Here is a 19,111-nt window from a genome sequence, read left to right as displayed (position 1 = left end):
AGTCTATACATTTGAAGCTAACAACAAAGGAAAGAAACTAAAAGTCTGAGGGAAATTTCTTTACTCTTTTGGTGACCTCCTCGCTCAAACCTGCAAATGTTGCAGCTACTTCATGAATAACCTTGCAATGAGATTAGGAAAAAATACAGCACTTGCCATGTGTCAATTAACCTGCAGGAAGTTCAGATGGCACAGCTGATTGGATCATTTACCTCTAGTCTAGACTGGTTGAATCTTCCAGGCCAGTCAAATTTAACTTGCCAGTAAAAGCTGCTTTCATGGAGCATTGCTAAAACACTGCTTTTTTTTTTTTTTTGCTTGAAAGCTCTTGTTTCTTGGGACACCTCCTTCCTTATTGCTACCTGAAAAAACAGAAGACTGAGGATGGATGACACTTATTCAGAGTCCATGAACATTGCTGCTTCATCAGACTATTGCCTTGAGAGTTGAATGGACTCATTTCTGACAAGGAGTGCCCTTGCTCCCATCACAGGGTGCCCCTTCTTTCAATCATTCCAGTATAACTGGAATGTTCATGAAGCCACACTGTTTACCAGTAGTAGCCTGCCTTAGGGAAAAAAAAAAAGTAATAGGAAGTTTTCTGTAATGCTTTTTGGAAAATTGGATCAGACATTTCATATTTCAGTCCTACAAAAAAAACTCAACTCTTCCTGGAAAAAGTTATACAGGCAGGGAAGAAAGATATGGAGCAGGAATTTCTTAAGCCAACTTTATACCACTGAGGAGAGACTACACACAACCACAGCTTTACTGTCTCTTGCTAATTCCATTCTAGTTCACATAAGTACAAGCCAAGGACACACACACGCACAAAAAAAAAAAGACTGGATCAGGCCCCAAGCTCAGGAAAAGCAGTTTTTTTACAAGAACAGTTCTGAAAAACGCTGCCAATTGCTTGCAGATCTCAAACACTGAGCATGACATTCCCAGCTTTTGCAGATTTCACTACACATAGTTGCATTCCAGTTCTTGTACCTCAATGCATTCCCACAGTTATGTCCTAGGTTTTATATCTAAGCAATCCCTGCAGCTACATTTTGGCTTCTCCCTCTTCTCTAGCTTCAGACCATGAAGGATTTCAGGCAACATCAACTTCTCTTTTACTTTCTTTATTTTCTTCCATAAAGGATTCATTTCCATTTAAGTCTCCAGCTAATCTTGTTTCAGAAAGCATTAAGGAGAATTAAAAAAACCCCAAAACCCAAAGGAAGGAAAAGCATCTCAATATTTAGACTGCAATTTTGTATTTGTTTGTTTATAATCACAGTGAAACAAATTTTTATTTGTTTCTTTGGCATTAACATAAAAGCATGATTAAGTAGCTTGTTTACAGAACTGCAGCAAGATCTGATAAGAATTTTTTTTTAGTGTCTTTAACTAGCAAAGAGTTTTAGCTCATTAAGTCCTGTGGAGATAGAAGTCTAAGATTCAAAATGAAGAACAGAGATAAAGGGAGTTAGAGCAGGCAGAAAAGAAGACAACACATCTGTTAAGTAATTAAACCTCTATTCCAAGAGGAAAATTGTAAGACAGAATAAGCTCAACTGGAAGAAGCAACAACAGAACATCAAAAAACTGAAAGGGTAGGTCAAGCAAAAAGAAGCAGATAGAGGTATCATGGGAGAAAGAAGAGATACACCTCATTATCACCCAATTCATTGCAGATCTTTGAAATGCCACAGGCCCCTGAGGCACCAAGCTGGTGCTCTGGGCTATTTCCCACCACTGCCATGTGATGGAGGGATGGCATATCTGGGCCCTACAGCTGGATATGGATCAAACAGCTGTTGGGTTCCAGCCAAACCCCACTTTAATTCTATGGTTCTTTGCATAGAAATGACTACTTTCACTGTTTCTATCACATAAAAACCAGTAGAAGTTATAATCACACAAACATATTCACAAGTATTACTCCAATACTGGATTACAAGCATAAAAACAATGGAGAAGATACCCTCAGACTATCAGAATACAGATCCAACTATGTACCACCTAGTCACAAAAATTTTCTTCATGTTTTCATCCTGGGCTAGCAATACATTAAAAACAGCTGATCTGAGCTGTGCTATGTTAATGCTACCCTTGTTTTCCTTAATTTAATACTTTTTGAAGCCACAGAATACAAAGGTGCATTTCTCTCTGAAACATCCATGTCAGGCATAAAGTTCACAGAAAACTGTCATAATTCTGAGTAAATGTCACGTCCACAGCCAAGACCCACTGTCTAGCTATAAACACAGGAAGCAGCGGTGAAACAGCTGAGGACCAAGTGCCAGACCTGACACGTGACAAAACTGTTGCTCCTTAGTGAAGTGGGAGCTGGGAGCAAGTTTTGCGTAAGAATGATCTCAACCAGAAGGCTCCAGCGTTAGGAATAAGGATCAAATCAGGTCCAGTGTATGAGTCAAACATCTGTGGCTTCCCAAGATGTTCAAATACTGCATGGCAGTGCACAAAACCAGAACAGCTGCTTAAGGGTGGAGGACAGCTTTTATAAATGAGCAGTCTCCCATACTCTTCATGCTCTGTAATGAGGACTCTCCGGAATGTACTTCTTTCCTCTGCTGTGCTCCTCCACCACCCCCCTAAAACACAGTTCAGTATGCGAGATACAGCTTCCTGCACAGCTGCAGTGCAGGAGGAATATAGGAGATGATGGAACAAAACTCAAGACCTGCCTTGCAGCTCTTTTCAATGAGGATAATGTCACCAGTCACCCAGCCTGGCATACGCGAAGCACAGCTGAACTCTGACGTCCATCATGGCACTCCATTAAGTGACCAGTAAAAGACTTTCTTCCACATGAAGGTACTTCAAGAATCCCAGGAACAAAACAGAATGATGATGGATAAACTCTCCTCTAAAAAAGGAATGGGTCACTCTTAGATCAGAAGATGCAGACACAAGCTAAGGAAACAATTTATCCTGGAGTAATCCACTACACACTGCTGACCATAACACCACACACACCGTGGCCACGGACAGGGGTCTGCAGGGCCTGTTTGCTCTCACAGAAGAGTGGCGATCGCCAGTGCTTTTAAAGTCATCTCCTCTTCAAACAAAATCTAACTGCTATTGAAGCCACATCCTACCTTTAGTCTTTTGCTCATTCATTCATCATATTCTAGCTTGCATTTTTAGATTGTGTTCCTGAAAGTGAGGAGGCTGGAATCAGTAGTCACTACAAATCAGATGCTGATGAACAACAAATTGGAGAGGTCAAAGGTGCTATGGGCAACTAACTAATAATTATTAATTCTAGAATTAATACATCACTATAAAAAACATTCAGAATAATAAAAGCCAATAGTAAAGTATTTTCCAATAGTGTATGTTTGGTTTTTTTTTTTTCTTTTAATTAAGAAAAGTTTTGATTCATTTCTTGAATATACTTGCAGAAGAACAGGAACAAGTCAGAAAATCAATTGCTATTCATTCTGGGGCTTTTGAATATATTCATATATATGAACTCATGAAATGGAAATAATGGCTTTTTGCCACTGCAATTTCAATGGCATTATTGCTGAAGTCTTGTCCTCAAATCTTAGAAAGACACAGGTCTCTTACTTGCACATATTCTGTGCAGAACAGCTCCTTAATGCACAATTTAGACTTCACTAGAGCTGACGTCCTTTCAGCCAACATCCACTACACCTTAAAGACAGCTTGAAAAAAAAAGTTACTACTGAATGTGAAAACCTGGAAATGAGATATGTAAGTGCAAGATAAGAATATGGACCTGATGATTTACAGGAATGTCCCCTCCTCTATGTCAGAGCCTATAAGGTGACAGATAGCAAAATGGACAGCAGACATTAATCAGAGGATAGACTATGACCTGTAAGTGTCATGTAAAGGCAAATTAAAATGCAGGTGTACCACCGAAGATATTACACTTGGTCACCTATTTGGTCTGCTTTGTCTCTTCCTCTGCCTCCACTTCCCTTTCCTCCCATCGCAGTTGCACCTTGGGATCACCATTCAGGTGCAAAGTAATTACTCACAGATGAGTTTAGAAACAGACAGACTGGCTGCTGAGGGCAGCCTCAGGCCAGGGGAACACACACACCACTGTGACTGATGCCACTGGACACTTCCACTTTTCACTGCTGACCAAGGGCCATTTGCTGGTCACCAGCTTGCAAAGGTCCCTGTCCACCAGCACAGATGTACAGGGTTGTTACTTTTCAGACAAAGTCCTCCCATTTTTGCTTTCCCCTACCTTGCTGAGGTCCTGCTGGATGGCAGACCTCCCTCCGGCTTCTCAGGGTTCCCTCCAATCACTGTATACTTAATTTGATTTCCTTCATGTATAGTGAGATATACAAAGGTGTCTAGAGGCATGTTAACCAGCATGCCAAGAAGGAATACAGTTGGTACACGAGTAATGGCATCAGAAAACCAGAGATTAAAAGAGAAGCATGACATACTGAGGGACAAAGGACGCATACATGGAACACTAAGGCCTAATAACTTTGGATAACAGCATAGACAGATACAAGAAGAGTTTTACAACTTATGAGATGTATCACAACCATCAATATGATCTGAAGAAAGAACACTGTTGCAGCCTGTCATAGAGCCCATTGAAGTCCTGGTTTGGGACTGCAGAGTTTTTTCCCTGCTGGCCCAGAGCCCCTCCAGACGGAGGAACAGATGATGAACTCTCCCTGACACGCTAAGATGAAATTCCTCATGCATGCTAGTACTCCTTACATTATTAATTCTTCGGTCATTGTCACAAAACGTTTCACCAATAGATTGGAAAAAATTCTACGTGCCCTACATGAAGAGTAGAGCTTTTAATCAGAATGTTGACCCCCCCCCCCCCCCCCCCCGAAATCCTAGAAATTTTGTATGAGTTTGGGGGATTGAAATATGGAAACACATTTCCTGAACAGAAGATTATCATGTTGATGAATAAGCCCAGTTTTCAGGTCCATAGCATGCACTATCTGCATTTCAAATTTCCCTGGAGAAACAGGAATCAAGTCTTCAATGTTAAAAAGAACATTCCTCTACTCCTCCCAAGTCAGACATCTCCTCGCAGAAAATATTCAAGTGAAATAAAGCACGGGTATTTACTGAATTCGTAAAATTATTAAAGCAAAGGTTTGCTTGTAGGTATCACTTTTTAAGGTTGTCTGCACCTACAAGGTTTCGTTTCCCCTCAATAATTCATATGGTCTGATATAACAAAGTAATAGGACAAATCCTTTTAAGAGGTACACTTCACTTAATTTGTTCTTTACTGCTAGACTACACATAGCTCAAAGATAATGAACATTAAATACAAATCAGTCTTCAAAAGGAACAAGTTCTATGGCCTTAACAGACGTGTCTGGAAACTCATTACCACTAAGCTTGCACTAGCATTTAACAGTCTGTATCACACAGACTATAAGGACTACTGTGCTACCTGCTGGATCGAAATCTTTAATTTTTTTCTTTCACTACTCTTTTGCAGTAAATTGCCAGAAATGCCTAACAGTGCTATTTTCCCAGTAGTTTTGCCTAATATTTTTCTCCTAAGCTTTTTTTATCCCAGGAGAGCCTGACAGTAAGCCTAAGCAGGAAATCGGCAACCCATTTCCTCCACAAAGAGTCTGAGAAGCAGGATTTTCTTCATCTTTCAACTTTAGTGTTTTATTCATCAGAAGACTGCTGTTAACAAGATAGGGACACAATGGTGACCATGAAAGCTTCACAGAAAAGAAGTGGATTACACTGCAAGTTGATAAGAATGCAACACATCACAATACATGTCCTGCACAACTCTGACTAGTGATTCCAACATCTGAGATTGGGTCAAAAGCTTTTTAGGAGGACTTACTATCAGATAAGGAAGTAGAACTACAGTATCAAGATCTTGCAACAAAAAAAGGACAGCAGAAAGGAGCTCAAGGAACTGATGGTGGTGTGCAAAAACCTTGTTGCTGAAAATTTGCCAACATCACAGAGCTGCTTTAATCTTTTAAATCTCAGCAACTACCCAGGATCTTGAACACAGAAGCAGCAGATGGAATGAGGGATTTCAACATTTGAACACTCAAGTATGTAGTCAGGTCAGGAAGTGGAAGCATAAATACAACCATCAAGTGACCAACTGCAAAAGATACAAGATAGGACATCTAAAGAATACACCCTGTTAGCCTCAAGATCTGGAGTTACCAGTCAGATGCTAAGAAGTCCTGTCAACTTTGCTTTTAAAAGCTGTAAGTAATAACAGTCTCAAGAAGAATGAAGGTATTAATCCCCGATTTGGAAAGATACCCCTTACGTACCTCAGCCGCAGCCAATGCAGAAAGAATAAATATCACTACACAGCCCCAGCACAGGATTCTAAGGATCAATATGCTCAGAACTGATACAGCAAGACTTCACCACCTACACAGGAAACCTCATGTAAAGTAGAGGCAACTAAAGGTCTGAGTACCATGTAATTAAACAAGATATATATAATCTTAATATGAATCTTGTGTTTGCTTTCATTTCAGAAAAATAAGGTAATATCTGTCCCTTTCTTTTTGTAACTCCCTTAGTTGCTAATTTAAACCTTACACCATAGTTAGAGGAGCACTGCTGTGTACAAACCACCGTAAGCTGGCAAAGCCTTTGTAACAAGAGCTCACCACATTTCAGAGGAGCTGAGAACCATTAGCTGTCTACAATTCCAGTTTTATCAGGTGGATCTTCTTTACTGAAACCTGAGGGAAGTTTCAGATTTGCTATGAACACTGAGTCCTCAGCAAGTATGCACCCTTTTTGTCCACTCCAGAGGTTGAATATTTTGGTAATACACTTTCACAAAACCAGAATGCTCTATTTGACAGAGAGGAAGCTGCAGCTTTGTTGTAACAAACCTGAACATGAATTTTATTATTTAGGTGAACACACATATGAGTGTGAGGTGTATCTCACACTCAGTTACCTAAAGTGCACTTTACATGCAAATTATCAGTTTTATTGTGCAGTTTTATCGTTCCCTCATACTGCAAAAAGCTGTTTGTTTGCCCATTATGCCTTTGCACTAAAGCAGCCAGTCAAATGAATCTAATATCAAACCAAGAGCGTGCACAAACATTAGAGTAGGACAATACAGAAATACGGTGTATTCGTGTTTTCCTCAAATTTACTATTTTCAAATTCGGAAAGGCCAGCCATCTTCCCTCCTCATCCCTTTCAAATGATAATGATAAACTATTAAAAAAATAAGCATTTGGAACTTTATAGCATAAAAACTACAAAATGCATGCAGTACACCCACAGCTCTGGAACTTCTTTGGGTACATTTAGTATCTTTTCTCCCACTACTTTTAGTCATCAAGAGATTTTAAAGACCCCGGGATGTCATTCATCTATCAAAGCTAACTGCAGGTAAGCTGTTTTTCAACCAAACAGAAGCTTACATATCCTTTAATTATTACATGTTAAAGGTTTTTCATCTCAAATCAACTGAAAATTTTCAAACAAAATCTTCCAAGATTGATATTTACAATATAGTGGATATTTTGCAATAGTAGGCATATTAATGCTTCCCCTTGTCATTTTCATCAATCTTTTGGGGATAAATCAAGTAGGATAGAATAAACAGGCAGATACACTCTTCAAAATCAGACATTTGACAAAAGAAATGAAGTAAATGAATACTTTTCAAAATCTTTCTCTGCAAATTGGAGATTCTTCTAAAGAATAATCCTGTAGATTCTTTTAAACAATAATCCTGTAGAGAAGGTGTGTAAATGTGTGTAGTCTTTTTAAACAGAGTCTAATTTAGCAACACACAAATTCAGCCAGAAGCTGCATCCTCAATGAAACATCAGATTCCTCAGTCATCCTGAACAGTTTTTATCCTCAATAACAGCCCTGGCTGGCAAAGCCAATGCAATTGTTCTATTGTTGCAATGTGCCTTATCTGATCACATATTTGTATGGATGCACAGATACCCGAGTTAGTCAGCTAAAGCACCTTTGGAAATGATAGAGCAGAAGCATGTGATTTCCAGGGTGCAGTTCACCTTATCCTGACACATACGGCTAAAACAAATCAAGAGGCACTTGGGATCCAATCTTAATGAAGATTAATAGTTGTAAGGAGCCTAAGCCTAAGATCTGGCTTAAGAAGAGGGATGGTACACAGCAGATGAGATGAATTCTCCCTTTCCTGTTTAAAGAAGTTAAGAAAGAAGGGGCCTAGGTCATTATTTACTAAACACTTTCTAGAGACAGGAACTCTGAATGGTACAAGTCTAGGAAAGACAAGATATAAGCTGCATTTCCAGTTGAGCCATGAGTCTTTACAACACCTTTTGCTAGTGCCAGTTAAAATCACAAGGTCTAACACTGCTGCACATACATTATTTTTCTTCTTCATCCACCTAGTTCTTATTTGGGTTGTCTTAAACCAAAAGTATAATAACAACAGCATGTTATATAAAACCAATAGCATTGTTAAAATACCACATGTTCTTTACATTGAAGTTCATCACAAGAATCCAGCAAACACTGAGTCTGATTACTTATATAAAGTACTTGAAACAAAACCTGCCAAACCCCACACAAGCTACATCTTTCTATGAAAAAAATTACCAACATCCGTTGGTAATTACCTGCACCCATTAGTGCCCACTCACCAGCAGCCTGAGCACCAAGGGAGTCATTGGAGAGCTGGAATCTAGGAAGGCATCAGAGGGTGGGACAGGACTTCCAGCACAGACTCACACCAGCCACCACCTCTGTGCCAAGTGGAGAGGGATCCCAGCTCAGACCACAGGGACAGAAGAGGCTCTGTGCCTCCATAGGTAGAGTCCACAGAGCAGAAACCCAAACCCCATCTCCCAGATCATACTCCACATCTCCTTTTTGACAGGCTGAAAGGATAACATTCATGGCCAGAACTCTGAATACAACACACTTTTCCTTTGTTCCAAAGGATTGAACTCAAATTTCCATCTACAACATCTCATTCTAAATATCAGTGCTCTAAAATCTGATGCCTGATCTCCAGCATTACATAAGTTATACATATTTTTAACAATAACTACAAGATCACGAAAAATTGAAGACTGGGATATTTCAAATGCCCAGAAATGTGTGTTTGATATCCACGTGTTCCTACTTAAATTAACATCTGGCACACAGGAAGATGGAAATCTGCAATTGTCTTGCATAGAATATGTTTTTTTAAATTTTATCAGACTAAATACATTTTACTACATACGGCTTCTCCAATTTCCTTGCATTATATCCAACTTAGAAACTTCAAAATCACATCATGTAAATTCTCACTAGCTCTGTTCATCCAGACAAAACTGTAAGCAGAGGCCTTCCTTTAACAACTTGCTGAAGGTAGATCAAAAACTCATGAAATGAAAGTTTGTGCGTGTGCACCTACTGTCAGATTCTTGTCCAAAACCACAATACAACTACTACAATGCCCATTACTATTGAAATACGAACTACAAAAATTATCCAAGGGCATTGTGCCTGAATAATGCAGAGTCTTAAAATATCAAATAGAAAATTTAGAACATCAAAAAGGAAGCCTGATTCACAGAAAGACTCACACCACACTAGTAAGTTTACCAGCCATCTGACAGGCATCTTCTCATTCAAAATCTCCTCTCATTCATAAAAGGAACTTGAATGAACTATTTTGCAACAAATTATTTTCTTAGTCTATCACTGTGTCTTGTCATTTTCTTAGTCTATCACTGTGTCAAAATGTATACATAACATCACTCCATAAATTAGATTTTTCCTCCACACAGACATGAGTTCTTTGCAGTGCATCACATAACACAACTGATTTACTCTAGGTCTGAGGCCTGGCTACTTCTAATATTCATAAACATTCACCATAACATCATTACTCTGCCACATACACAAGGAATCCTCTTGAAAAGGTTATCAGGAAGGCAAAACAATGTTTGAGCCTACTGGACTGCTTAAAATTATCCAGTTTATGATCACAATAATACCTACTATTTCTCATGTTCTTGATCTGATCTTTTCGTCATGTGAAAGAGTGGCAACAAAATCAGGATTTACATTGCCCCACTTCCATACAGAGGAGTATGGAAAACTCCTGCATGTATTAAAATAACATTACAGTCTACACACTAATCTGCATGTCACCCTCATGGTCTTCCATTGCAGACACTTTAGCTGTTACTTTTGTTACAAATCTGCCACTAGCAAATAGCAAAGCACTTAAACCACTACCTAAACTCACAAGAGTATCTAAATCTCAAAACAGCACAGTATCTGCTCACAGATGCATTTACACAGTTTAAACTTCTACACATGTTCTTGAACTGAATTCTGCATATACAAGTGAGAGGGGAAAAAAAGTAATTAAATTACTCAGAATTTATTCTTCTATTTCCTGCCTATGTAAACATGACACTTCTGCATTTGCATCACCTTGAGATACTAAACTGATTCAGGCAGCAAGGCCTGAATCCAGACTAAGGCAAAGGGCTCTTGGCTCTGTAAACAGTAATTTCTGTACCAATGTAAATTAGATATTTTCCTTTCCTTTTTTTTCCCCAAAACAGGTTATAGGAAAAGAGTTTGCTTTGGAAAATTTTAGAATTATTTACTCTAGTAAAAAGTTAGCAATAATTTAAGCCATATTGTTCACTGCACGAAGTAAGAACAGGAAAAATGCTGACTAAAGAATGTGGTTCTGAGTACAAGATTGTCAAGAAGCTAAGGCTGAAAAAAGATCACAGGATGCTGCAAACATTGCTGAATTCAGCACATTTGCTATTCAGAGGCCAACAATTTCACAGATATGTACAGTGAAAAAATAAAGCCACCAAAAAAGTCCACCTAGCCCAAGACACGTTTCTATTTTGTAGTTGCCACCTTCCCAATGAATACTCTATTTACTGACACTGTTTTCCAGAGATTTTAACATTGCTATTCCTCCCCTCCCAAAAAATACAAAACTACTATCTCCATAACTTCATACTTCCATAATGTAATTACGTGAGATGTGCTTAGCCAACATAAATGAGACACTCCAGGCTAAAGAACCAAACCTCTTCAAATCTATATTTAAAACCTGAATGACTGTAAGGACTTGTATAATTACAGTTCCATTGCACACACACATAAATAAGCTGTCCTTCTAATTCTGCAAGTACTCATTAAAGATCAGTTGTACAGGCTTAATTAACATCAGTTCTTCAGCAACCATCCTGCAGCCATGCTATAGAAATGTTATGATAACTTGCAGATTTTATCACTACTTCCACTACAAGCTCCCTTCTCACTGTGGATTTTTTTTAAACACTTCCAGATAAAAATGTAAAAAGACTAAAACTGAGGAAATAACATTCTAAATTCCTATTAGCAATTTAAGATATAGCTAAGAATTTTAAGTTTGCTCCTGTTAATGTAAATCATAATCAAACAACAAAGAAACAGAATCACCATTATAACCCTATCCTTTGTTATTCATAACTGTGCTAGCCAACATTTTTTTTACTATTATTTTAAAAATTTAGGTGCACTAACCTAAAGAAGATGTCTTGATTTCAGGACACATTTCTCTAATCTCCATTAGGAAGGATTGTTAAAAATTTAGTACTAAGTTTTTTCAGATTTAAAATATTTCAGAGTGTGAGATTTTTCAGAGATGTATTTGAGAGGGATCTTCAATGAACCTTCTTTATTCTTGAGTGATTTCCCTCAAAAAAATGCTCTAACATTGCATGCTATGTTCAAATACATCCTCCTTTCTTTAGGTCAATCATTTTCTTAATGTACATTTGAAAGGCATAGTTACAGATTTAAAGATAAACCAATCATTGACTAGAGCCTGAGTAGACCAGGACAGTCACTGCAATCTCCACAAAAGCACAGAATTAGAAATCTAGAATCAGTTTAACTAAGTTTAACTCCACTAGACTCCCAGCAGTGTGGACAAGGATGTTGTACACGTGTAACTTACTGACAGCCCACCAAGATTGTCCTCCACGTCACTTCAGCTACAAAAAGTGCACTTCTAGAGTCTCATACAGGAAATCATAAACGTTAACAACCACAAAAGTATGAAAAATGCTAAATGCAAACTCACAAGCAAATGCTTGGCAGCTTTTTCTTTTGACTTACTGTATCTTTTTTCCTATTCTTCTGCAATACTTTCCACCCTCCCCTGCCAAGTACGTTGCAAGTTTGCTTTTCAGTCCCAAACAGCAAGGGCAGAAAGCCCAGACAAAATATTTCTTTGGAAATTTGTTCTAAAGCAGCTAGGTAAGTCTGAGCAAAACTAACAGATTTTGTATGCAGAGTTCTTGGTCACATCCCTCTTCACACTTGAAATGAGGCTGAGTTCAGCCCCAGGAGCAGCCTCGGAGATTTCAGTGGAGCCACATCCACACATATGGGCTGAGCTACAAACCCAGGCTGAACACAAGGGGTTTGTTGCCACTCACAGCGGGTTGGGAAGCAGCTGCCCCACAACACCCTTCCCACTGGAACTCAGCACTGAAGGGACAACTCTATTGAGGCTCCTATTTCTACGTTTTCTCCAGAAGGTAATAAGTAGATCAAAGTGTACAGGTTAGGTACTTTTGATAATTTCTCTGACTACTAAACACAACATATTCCAAATAGGTTAAATAAGTCACTTTCTTATATTCCTCTTAGTTTAAGTGAAAAAGGTTTACTATTATTTGGGAAACAGATGCTTAGTAACAAACCTTTGGTTACGCAGTGCAAAAGAAGAGAGAAAAAAATACATCATAAATCCAGAAAGTGGCACAAGTAACCTCTTCAACCTGCATCCCCTCGATAAGCATGAGGTGCACCTCAGCTGGCCCCATGTAGACAGAGCAGGGCCAAAGCCACAGAAGAAGAAAGCCAGCACATAGCAGGGAACTCCAGCGACAGGCTGGGCTTATACCACAGGCCGGCCCAACAGAGCCATGCTTTAGCTCAGCCTAAATGGAGGACTCCTCAGATGAGTCCCTTTGAAGGGAATACACTGTAACCAGCAGTTCTACCCAGAAACAATTTTACTAAGAATGGTAATGGACAAGATCTACCTCATTCACCCATCATCTGATCTGCAGCTGGCGTCTCAGGAAATGAATAGAAATTTAAATGCAAAAAAAATTTAAACTTCGGCAACAGTGACAGATAAGGACAAAGAAATTATGTCGAAAACACAGAGCTTTTTACTAAAGCATTTTTAAAGACTGGATCAGCCTGAAAGTTTTTGAAGAGAGCTCTACAACTGCACATGTTGCGAGCAATTGAATTTTGCTTTTTCTATTATTTTTGTTTATCAAAATTGTTAACTGCTACTTAGAGCAGCTGTATTTCCACATCAGTTAAAATTGGTTCTCCTTTCTAGTAATTTAGCTCCAGTGATTCGTGTGGTTGCTACAGTGATACCTCATTGAGAAAAAAACATTCTAAAGGCAGAAGAAGAAAAAATGACAATGAAACAGCAATGTAAAAGCCTGTTCCATTAAACTCTGAAAATTAAACTCTCATTGTTTAAAGGAGAAAGAATTATTTCACAATGCTACTTGCATATAAAAAAAACGACTGTAGGAATGCCTGATTATATACACAGAACTTGCCAGCACAGCTCAGTTCTTATTGTTCAAGGACTGCTCCAAGGCCCCTCCTCAGGCAACTTCTTCATTTGATGGGAAGCCATTGACACATTGTGGAAGAGCTGCACATGCATTTCCTTGCTAGATCTTTGATCTGTCCATGTTTTAGGAGAGGGGATTGTGACAGAAAAGCATGTGATTTCAGCAAGATGATTTTCAAGGCAGATTTAGGAAAAAAAAAATCATGACTACACATTTGCAAAAGTTTGCCTGAACTCACAGCATTTCCCACCATCTTAAAAATCAGTCAAGTCTCCAACTCCAAACTTTGGCATGTTGTAAGTTTACAAATCTAGTGATGCAATAAGCCATTATTGCTTCAAGTTTTATAATTCAAAGATTTCTTTATCATCTACTGGAGGGAGGAAAAAAAAAAAGTATGTCTTGCTATGAAATAATCACACTTCTGATCACATCACACTTCTGATGTGAACCTTTAGAGCCATTATTATCTAATCATATATCAGCACTTCAACAGCTACAATCCATGGTCCCTTCACGAGCACTTTAAGCAAGGAAAGAGGCCTTAGGTTCTGTGATTTGGGTCCCAATTAAATCTCAAAGCCAAGAAATATCAACATGAACTTCACAAGAAATAGACAAGCAAGGAAGCCATGTGGTTGAAGCCGCCTGTAGTAGCACGTTTTGAAAGATTTAAATAAGTCCCCTTGAAAACAGGGATTCAGTGACTCAGGAACTCTGATTCATCCATGTACTCCCAGTTCACGACCATAAGAAAGTAACCTGTAACATTTCTATTCACTACATACCTCCCAACAGGTTTATTTAACAGCTCTGACAAGTATACTGATGAGAAGGACAGAGGCTACACCCTCCTGCTCAGCAAGGTCAGGAGAAAGCTGCAGCTCGGCTTTGCTACAAGGAACACAGAGCAAGGAAGTGCTTTATGTCCACACTACTCCCTGCAAGAATATAGGACTTTGTCAAGACCTTGCTCTACATTAGTGTCACTATTCATCCCTCAATAAAACCACTGCAGTAACCTTCATTCATAAGGTTCCTAGTGTTTGGGTTGGGTAATTCATACAAACACTAAGAATAACCAAAATTATAACAGCAAATATTAATGACTTTTTTCAGAAATACTGCAGGAATTTTGCCTCGCGATTTTAACCATTTCCTATCAGTTAAAGGTTGGAAGGATGTTTTGCTGGCATCAAGTGATTACACCATGAGGTTTTCTGCAACTTCTTCGAAGGTAGCAGTATCAGACTGGGAAAAAGACCATGAGGTACTAGAAGACCCTAACAAAGGATTTTCTCCAGCTCTTTTCCATGAAGGAAAGGAACCAAGAGGGGCATAAGGAGAATGGTACAAAGTGAACTCAAATGAACTAGTATGCCTTACCTTGAAGAAAACAGCAACATACTTCTGCTCACAAATTTTAGTCACAACTTCTTGTTTTCTTGAGTGTATTTAATACTTCAGCAGGTATCAGTGATTAAAAAATGCAAGTACTGATACAGTTCTGTGGTTAAATTACGCCAGTCTACAACTGCATTGTCACCAAATGGGATGGACCAACACTAAATACAGTTGTCTTAGAAAGTGCACACACTAGCAAGCATGTCCAGCTCAGGACAAAGTTTTGTGAAACAGCTAACCCAATGTAAAAGTTCCCTGATGCTCTAAGGGAGGTCTCACTTTCCACTACCTTCCTCTAGCTTTGCTTCTGGCAGTGAAGTTTCCTCTCTCTACTCCCCATAAGCTTTAGTAGGTTTCACACCGACTGAGATGCTGACACAACGCACTAACCTGGCAGAAAGCCATCCAGTCTCTTCTGCCAGGGCACCCAGCTCATTGAAGGATCCAACAACACACGTCACAGCCACCAAAAAACCCGTGGGAGAAGCAGCCAGCAACAAACTGGCAGCAGAGACAGGAGCAAAGGAGGGAAGAACAGGAACTCCAACTTCTGCCAAGGGTAAGCCATTCAACCAACCAACCTTCCTTCTCCAACTTCCTCTACATCCCAGAAACCACAGGATTGCAAAAGCTGACACAAAGAGGAGGTGTGAACATACGGCCAGAGAGCAGAGAAAGAGCAGTACGATTTCCGCCTACAGCCAGAACTTACCACAGAGCCACAGACACTCGAGAGATAGGCTCGGCATGGGACAGGAGGGGCACAGCAGTGACACATCACGTCATGGAGCTGTTTGCGACTCCACCAACTAGCAGCGTAATACCAGGCACAGAAGAAAGCGGGTGTACGTAGGCACAGACCAGCCACACATCCCACAGAGAGGCACAATTATGTTGAGTAGATACAATGGTGTAATATATGTGTATATATATATATATATATATATATATACAGAATGGGTGAAAACGTAAGGAAAGACTAAGGGAAAGTTGCCTGACATAAGCAGAAGTAACCCTACAGCAATGATAGACAACTGATCACTCGAGTGGGGAAAAACAAAAGTGCATGCCTTGCCCTGACAACAGGAAGTAAGATGATACTGAGCTTGTTTGCTACTGGCACCCCAACAGAGGCCACACCGAATACGGACCATGCAGCAGACGCAGGCACGAGACACTGGGAGCTGAAGTGTGAGCACAGCTCTGAAGAACGGAAGATAGTCCACCACAGAGTACACCCTCCTGAGCCTCAGCTGACATTGCTTCGGCTGACGAGCATTCCCTGCACCAGCCGCCCGCCACCATTCACCCCCATCTCCTCAAAGGCGGGCGACCCCAGTAGTGCTCACTTCACACTGCGCTACCTCCACACGAGCCCCGGACACTGCACACTGCCCACCCAGTCCCACCTACCACACACGCTGCCCCTTTTCCTTGCACTTCCCATATCCCCACTCCCCTTCCACCTTAGGACCCCCACACCCCAGCAGGACCCACAACAGCCCCTGCCTGCTCCTCAACGCAAAGCCGGCTGGCCACAGCTCACCAACACCTGTCACCCCTAGGGCCCCCACAGCCCGGCCCGCTCCGCACACACCCGGCCCCGCTTCCTGTCCCCCGGCACGACCCCGGCCCGGCCCCTTCTCCGCGGCACCTGAAGCGCGGCGAGTCCTTCAGACACTCCTCGAAGTCCACGGTCACCTTCATGGTGGCGGGGCACGCCGCTGCCTCCGCTGCTGCGGCTGCTGGCGGTGTTGGCGCGGTGAACCCGGGGCGAGGCGAGGCCGGGCCAGGGCCGGCGGGCGGGGCGGGGCGGGGGCGGTGCTCGGGGCGGGGGCGGTGCTCGGGCCGGGAACCGTGGCGGGAGCGCCCTGTGCCCGCCCCGCCCGGGCGCGATTGACGGCTCGGGGCAGCCAGCAGCGACCGCCCGCGAGACCGAGGGGCGCACTGGCCAATCACAACGCGAGAAGGGAGGGCCCAGTGGGGAGAGCAGCCAATAAGCGCGGCCGCTCGGGAGGGGCAGCCAACCGCCGGCACCGCAGCGATTGCTCCCGCCCCGGCGTGCTCAGAGTGACAGCCGCGCCTCCCGCCAATCGGCAGCTCCATCGCCGCTGCTTCCGCAGCAGACGCCACAGCCCGGCCCGCCCGGCGCTCGCCGCCGTGACGCTGCCGGGGGCGGGACGGGCCGTGTGGCACCGGGTCCTGCTCAGCCGGTTGTTGGTATTTTGATTTTTTTAAAATTAAAGCTCTTCATTAAACCGGGGAACCTCTCCCTCGGGGTTGAGACACGCACGGGAAGGCCCGGCCGGGCCCCTGAGCAGCTGTACCCAGTCAGGAGCGACCCGCGTCCCTCAGCCGGGCCCCGCCCCCAGCCTTGGCCCCGCCCCTTGCCCCACCGGGCCGCGGTGCAGCGGACGGTGGGGCGGGCACTGCGGTAGGAGCGCTCCTCGGGCTCGGAGGGACACACAGTGGCTGACATGGGCTCGCACCGGCTCACAGGGACACGGTCACGCGGGTAAACGCGCTCCCGTGGGCAGCCAGTGTCCCTGCTGAGGGTGCCACCAGCGGGAAGAAAGCTCCAGCTCCGGGTGCCTTTCAGTGTGATTCACTTCTAAATCGAGGAAGTAACTCCTGGGGGAGACTCAAAAGGAGTTTTTGACGGAGAAATGCAAACCGCGGATTTTCCTGTCAAGGACTATCAAGTGTGCATGTTTGGGTTTCTTACCGAACCTTTGTCCGAGAATACTTTCTGAACTAGGATGCATCATATTTTGAAGTAGAGTGAATCAAAGTGAACAGGACCATGTTCGTTCTCTCCAGTTTGCAGTGAAGGACAGCAGAACACTGTAGATTTCTGATCGTTCATAAGAATACAGAAAAAGATCTTTAACCAGTTAGGCGCTGCTTATTGTTCCCAGATGTAAAACTGACAGACAAAGGAGCACCAGCCATCCCCGCTCCTCCTCAAAAGCAGCGACAGAGAAGTAAAAGTTGCTATCCAAGTTAAACTTGTCAAAGATGAAGCAGTCACACCTCACAGGCTCCATCCTGCAGTCACAAGGACGCCGTGCTGGGAAGCTGACACAAGAAGATGATGTTCACTCTTGGCTTCTCCAGGAGCTTGAGGAGCTGCCATACCTGCTTCCAGCAAGCCCACGTATCCCCTGCAGCTTTCACACCTCACCCCAGCATATGCACTAAGTTTCACTTCTTTTTTTCTCTCTTTCCTTTTTCCATATTCTTCCCATTCTCTCTCCTCCACTTCCTTTCAGTATTACTAGAAGAAACAGTCAATACAGAAGGATGGAGGGGAACATAAGACTTCGTTCCAAGAAGCTGAATGCCTGTGTACCCTTACTGTCCCTCCCTCAGTTAAGGTGTCCTTTCACAGAAGCAGAGGGACACACTTTTTGGTTCAGTCAGTTGTGGTTTAGGGTGTCAGGTTTTTTTCTTTTTCTAAGACTGGTGAAATGTCAGAACCAAACTACAAGTTACACAGATGTAACAACTGTATATTTTTGTGAGCTGTCCCTCACCAAAACTAGCCAAACTACTACTATTTTCATTAGGGATTCAAGTCACACCTACTCAGGACAAGCAGCATGTTAAGAAATATTTGTAACACTAACGCTGCAATTATGTTGTGAAATCCCTTTTCAACTAAAGTATGCAATTGAAAAGAGCCCAGCTCTGTTTTGAAGAACAGTTTTACTTCCTAAGGAGTAGTCAGTGTTAGTCATTTTCCATTACTCCATGCTAGCAAGTGATGACTCAGTGTTGACCATGAAGAGACAGACCAGCTGTGCTTAAATCCTACAACACACAAAGAAAAATACCTTGAAAAATGCAACTTTTTCTGTGGTGCTGCTATCTTAAGTTCATGACTCAGGTTACCAGATCTACCCTCAGGTCTAGGCAAGCCAGCAAATCTGACTGTGTGAACAAACCGATTTACATCAAAGTTACACTAAATAGGAGTCATGAGGAAATTGCAATACTGGTTTAAGAATTTATCTATGAACACACCTGCAAATTTTAGCTGTCAGTTTCTTCTGAAGAACTCCAAG

At 41.8% G+C, this 19,111-nt stretch overlaps 1 protein-coding gene across 2 annotated transcripts in view; it reads right to left on the bottom strand.

Annotated features, from left to right (window-relative positions):
- ACAP2 (ArfGAP with coiled-coil, ankyrin repeat and PH domains 2) overlaps positions 1 to 16,810 on the bottom strand; it is a 63,946-nt gene extending 47,136 nt beyond the window's left edge. For both annotated transcript variants that reach the window (XM_082287680.1, XM_082287681.1), the window contains exon 1: positions 16,699 to 16,810. In XM_082287680.1, the coding sequence (XP_082143806.1) occupies positions 16,699 to 16,751 (53 nt within the window). In that variant the 5' untranslated portion in view covers positions 16,752 to 16,810. The remainder of the gene's footprint in view (positions 1 to 16,698) is intronic.
- Between the last annotated feature and the right edge of the window lie 2,301 nt (positions 16,811 to 19,111).

Source organism: Coloeus monedula (assembly GCF_965178545.1).
Source record: "Coloeus monedula genome assembly, chromosome: 10".
NCBI lineage: Eukaryota > Metazoa > Chordata > Aves > Passeriformes > Corvidae > Coloeus > Coloeus monedula.
The sequence above is the reverse complement of the archived record's forward strand: the minus strand, read 5'-3'. Positions and strand labels throughout refer to the sequence as shown.